Here is a 5,643-nt window from a genome sequence, read left to right on the forward strand (position 1 = left end):
CACCCCCTTGGCCATCACCTCTCGGAGCGGGCTTCCCGGCAGAGCGGGTGGACACACTCTCTCCCTGTGGCTGGGAACCTCCCTCGGGGGGAGACCAAGGGCGGGGCCTCAGGAAGGTGCATGGGGTATGAAGTCTTCAACATGCATTTGCCAGAAGCCTCTTGATTCGACCAAGAACGTGACAGCCCCTGGCGCCCCGCGCTCCGGGCCGGCTGCCCCGCCTGCTCACCGCGTGTCTCTGGGGTGGCAGATGGCGGGTGAGGCGGACTTCCCACGGAGGACCTGTGTGAAGCGGCGTGGGACCTGGGGGCCTCGCTCACGCTGCGGGCGGTGGCCCGTGGGTGGGGGCGAGGATGCTGAGAGAAGGGGCAGCGCTGCTCAAGGCCTCGACACCACCCCGTGTCTCCCCGGCCCTGGGCAGCGGCCTGGCTCTGGGTGCGAATCTGTGCTTTCCAACGGAGCCTGACACGTGCTGGTTTCATAAGAGAGAGAGGGTCTACATCGTCATCACAGGCACAATTCTCAGGGTGGAGCGAGCAGCACATGTTGTAAAACAGATCTCCGTCCGCAACTTCATTTCCAGAACAATTACAGCAGAAAACATTCAGAGATTAGATTGTCCAGGAGCCACTGCTCAGGGAGAGCCACTGAGCACAGAGGGCCGGCTGCTCCCTGGAGCTCACGCTGAGGGAGAGAAGGTCAATGTTGACGAAGGAGGACCGTCCCCTGCTGCTCCCGCTCTGCGTCCCCAGGAGAGCTGCGCTGTGGGCGTGGAGCCGGCTTCATGTCCATCTCACGCACCCTGGCTTCCAGCCGCGCCCCCCCCCAACCCCCCCACCGCAAGGCCAGAGCATTTTGTTAATGTTTTAGACACTGACATGGAAGCAAGGGGAACTGTGAGCACTGTGTCTGCTGGGCTTGAGATCAGTAGGTTAAGCATCGTTTGAACTATAACTACTGTGTTTGCCTATGTGTGTATGTACAACATGTTAAATCTCCATATCTATCTGCCTATCTGTCCGTCATGGTCATGCCGCCTCTAGAACGGGCCGACAGACATTTCTGGGGATTTTGCAAGCCGGTGAGGGTCCCGTTGGGAGCTGGGAATGTGGCCATATGGCGGGACTATTCAGAGCACAGAAATGGGACAAAAATGCAAAAGTTTTTCCCTTTGGAGAGAGAGTTAAAGAATTTACCAACACACCATGGCTGGGTCAAGAAAGGGACGTCACAGTTCATCTCACAGGGTAAGCAATAATCAGCTCAAAAAAGGAAGTATCCCGCAATTGAACGTAGCTAATAACTTCATAAACAGGCGTAAGTTCCCCCTACTTTTCCTATTAAATAGCTTAAAATTAAATGATAAAGTTGAGTCTATTTCTGAATCACGGACTATGCTAGGATGTTTGTAGGAGGTACTTGGGAGGGAGGCCTGTGGCCTTATTTTTAGTTGCAGAACTGGATGCTCATGTTACACGCTACTGAAAATGAATCAAACCTTTCTTTTTGGTGTGGCTTTTCTGTGTTTATTTTCTGTAAACTGCCACTTGGTGCTAGTGGGGCATTTTGTATGGAATCTGTGCCTGTGTGCCTGTGCGTGTGTATTCATGCACACAAACACGCATACACACAGAGACACACATAAACCTCAACAAACGATCATACTCGGGAAATGGGGCATCAGGTTCACTAAATATTCTACTTAAAACCCAGAAGTGACATGTGATTGACCGGCCCAGCAGCCCTTTCTCTCTCTCTAAGGAGTCCCAGCGCCATCCTCTCCACTCCCTTTGTGTGCAAAGCTTGTGGTCTAAGTGCGCACCCCTGGCTCAGGGGCTGCGTTCCTGGTGTCTCAGATGCTGTGTGTGAATGTCACCTTCCCCGCCGTCGGCTTATCTGAGGAGGCGTGAGCCCAGGGCGGTGCTGCGGCCCAGCTGTGCGCGGGACTGTCCACCGGTGACTGAGTCAGAGGCCGAGCTTGGCTCAGCAAAGGAAGTCGTGTTGGGAGGAAGAAGGGTTTCGACACCTGGAGGCGGGGGTGGGGGTGGAGGAAACTCCTAAGTGGACAGCTCTGCAGCCACAGGTGGCGGGTGGAGGCCAGCTCAGGAGAGACCTAGCCTTTCTCCCGGCTGTGATAACCTTGTTTCTCCCTGGAGGCCTGGCTTTGACCTTGACTATCAGGATCGCAGAGGTCCATGCGGAGAGCCATGGGGCTGCTGACCCCGAGTCCTCGGGTAATTCCACAGAAATCAGTTTTAAAAAATGAAAGCCAGGGCCCAGCCAGCGTGGCTCCGTGGTTGAGTGTCAACCTATGAACCAGGAGGTCAGGGTTTGATTCCCGGTCAGGCCACAGGCCCGGGTTGTGGGCTGGATCCCCGGTGCAGGGCGTGCAGGAGGCAGCTGGTCAGTGATTCTCTCATCACTGATGTTCCTCTCTCTCTCCCGCTGCCTTCCTCTCTGAAATCAAGCCGGAGCTCAGGCCGTGTGAGTCCCGCCCTGACGCTGCCTCAAGAGCAGCCAACACCCCCCCGCGGGGGCATCTTTCCGTGGGCTGAGGTGTCAAACCCGAGGTCCCTCGAAAGGCGTTTCTGGAGTCCCGTGTGCGGCTCGGGCCGCGCTCAGAAGCCTGGCTTCCTGGTGACATGCAAGGCGGAGGGAGGCCCCGTCCGTGGGGTCCGAGGCTTGGACAGTGAATCGCCTTCAGAAACAAAGGCCAGCGCTCCCCCCACGCCGAGGGCTGGGCGGCCGGACCGGGGCCGGGAAGCTGCTGCTGTGTCGGCTCCGCTGGGGGCCTCTCCCGTCCTCGGGGGCCGTTCCCGCTGCAACGTCCCACTCAGAGTCCACGTCAGCGGGTCCCACGCCCGACGCGGCTTGTCATGAGGAATCGCTGCCGGGACACGAAGCTGCTCTCAGGGATTTTGTTTGTTTGTTTCAGTAGGAAAGGATGTGAGCTTCGAGCTCAAGGTCAGAATGAGGCCTGTTTTGTCAAAGCTTACGGAGCTTGTCAGTGCATTTGCTGTGAAACAAGTCTTCCTTGATGTCCCATCCACCGACGGAGTCTCAGCGCAATCGCACGAGTGTCCAAACACTTTGGGAAGGAAACCTCCCGAGTACTGAGTCCAAGACAAAGCTGCCGAACGCATGATTCTCGGTGGTTTAATTCCGTTTCGGTCCATGAGAGCCTCCACCCGGGAAATGTTCATCACTTGAATCGGGGGGCGTAATCTTCTTGAGTTAATTTCTTCCTCAGCATTTACAAATGCTGACTTTCATGCTGATGTATATTGAGGAGGAATCAATGAAAAAAGCTTAACTTATAATGTTCTGAACATAAATGTTTCAATGATCATAAAAATCTTTCTATGCATTTCTTAAATACTTTGAATGGTGATTTCATATATAAACATATTTCTACAGGTTATTCTTCATCTTCAAAACACTGTCTGCTTAAATACTCAACAAAAATGAGTAATTATTTAAAAATATTTTTATCATTTTATAAAATATATATGGTATTGCTTTTGGATCTTGCTCGATCTCTTCATTTTCCAAGTGATTAACCCTGATGGATTATATAAATTTATGTGACTGTCTTTAGTTATATTTATAAATTTCTTGTCACATATTTGAGGCAAACCTGAGGAAAGATCATTGAATAATTATTTTTTTCTCTTGTAAAATATTTCATTTCTCCATTTTCTTCTTTAGTGGTCTTTTGAAGAATCCAATCTGTTGAGAGAATACCCAACATAACACAATTAATAACTTGAATTTAAGTAATAAATACCAATCTCCTTGAATAGAAATTGATTTAATGCGACGTTAACAATTCTGGGCATTCGGATAATTAAACATAATTGAGAGGGCCTTTTTTTTCATTGACCTATGGAGAAATATTGAATGTCAAGAAATGCTAGCACATTACTAAGTCATTGTTAACCTGTCCGTGGGTTACGTACATCACCTCCCAGTGAACACTGGTGCAGGCAGTGCAGTAACCTCCAGGGCTCGGGGGAAACATTTTGGGACACACGCACCCCGCAGTGAGCTGGCGCTGTCTCCACTCTGCCATCGTCTTTCCCCGGGACGTGGCAGAGAAGTTCCTCCTACAACTATACGGGCACGTGCGGCCCTGAGAGCAGAGGACCAGTGAAGGAAGCGGGAGCAGCAGGCTCTCTCTTCCAGGAGCCTGTGAGCGGGCAACCGCATTCTGTGGCAAGTGGCACCTTGACACCTCTGAGCCGGGCCTCGGGTGCCACCGGGTGGCCACGCCAGGTATTACACGCAGAGCGCGGCTCTCTCTGACAGGGAAGAGCCGGAGGTTTGGGAAGGCGGACAGTTCCGTCTGGGAGACTTTGCTGGACAAAAGCTATGGACTCCAGTTACTGACCTAAAGGCCGCTGACCTACGTCCTTAACGTGGTTTTGTTCGTCTTCTCCTCTGAGGGTCACGCCCCCCAAAAGAGGAAGGTGGTCACCTTTAGAGTCAGAGTGATCGGAACTGTTGCCAATTTGATGGGAGAGACATTTGTTGCTTAAAGCACTTGATTAAAAGATAATCCTGTTGCTCAGGTTTTAGAAACATGAGTGTGGAGGGGAGCGGAGTGGGGGACGGGGTGAAAAGGGAAGGGATTGAGAAGTGCAGATGGGCTGTTACAACAGGAATGTAAAGTACAGTCAACAGTGTCTTAACTATGGATGGTGTGGGGGGGGGCACACTGGAAATATCAGGGAGCACTTTGTAAAGAATAGGATGGTCTGACCACCGTGCGGTACCCCTGAACCCAATACAGAATAATACTGGCGGGGGGGAGGGAAGAAAAATGAATAAGTATCCACAATCTGTATTTTTAATATAGTTTATCTATTTAACAATGCAATTGGTTGAATATAGGGTAAATTCCAAGTTGATGTTAAATTTGGAAAATATTAAATTCAACTTTCTATGGGATTTTATTCTCTATTAAATTTATCTTAAAAGCTGTCATCTCAGTTCTGCTTCTTTAAAAATGAAACATTAAGAGTTTTAAAAATCTGCCTACCTCTGTTTAAGCACAACATCTGGGTAAACACAGGGATCTACCCGCAGAAAACAGGTGTTACCAGTTTTACAAGAGGATTTGAAATAGGAGTCTGTGAATCTATAAGGTTTCCCTTCTGTCCACTAATTACTAAAATCCCCACCTCTCAGCCAGGCACGGAATCATGGCATAACATGTAACATATCTGTTTATACGTTAAATAAGCATTTGATTTTTAGGATACATAGAAGGGTGTGATTAGGATAAGGCGTATCTTAACCACGATTCCACTGCATACATATCCTTAAATGGACATGGAACCCACCCTTTCCTTTCCCTCTGCAAGAGAGTGTACCTTCTTCTCTGCTTATGAAAGACATGTACACATAAAGTAAAATGCCCAGTGTTTCTCACACACACACACACACACACACACACACACACACGTTCCCTATAGTCCCAACCGCTAGAGCAGGGGTGGGGAACGTCCGGCCCGCGGGCCATATAAGGCCTGAGAAATCGTTTGGCCTGGCCCTGCCAAGGCATCAGGGGTGAGTGAATTATATTTTTAAGTAAATATACAATTGTGGTATATTTATATATATTATAAACATATAATATAT

The 5,643-nt window shown here is 49.9% G+C and overlaps 1 protein-coding gene across 1 annotated transcript in view; it reads right to left on the minus strand.

Moving 5' to 3' along the window:
- Positions 1-1,011: 1,011 nt before the first annotated feature.
- Positions 1,012-5,643, minus strand: part of ITGA1 (integrin, alpha 1) — a 63,442-nt gene continuing 58,810 nt past the window's right edge. Inside the window, exon 22 of the mRNA XM_014542274.1 lies at positions 1,012-1,100. Within this exon, the coding sequence (XP_014397760.1) occupies positions 1,012-1,100 (89 nt within the window). The remainder of the gene's footprint in view (positions 1,101-5,643) is intronic.

Source organism: Myotis brandtii, unplaced genomic scaffold (assembly GCF_000412655.1).
Source record: "Myotis brandtii unplaced genomic scaffold, ASM41265v1 scaffold295, whole genome shotgun sequence".
In the NCBI taxonomy this organism is placed as follows: domain Eukaryota; kingdom Metazoa; phylum Chordata; class Mammalia; order Chiroptera; family Vespertilionidae; genus Myotis; species Myotis brandtii.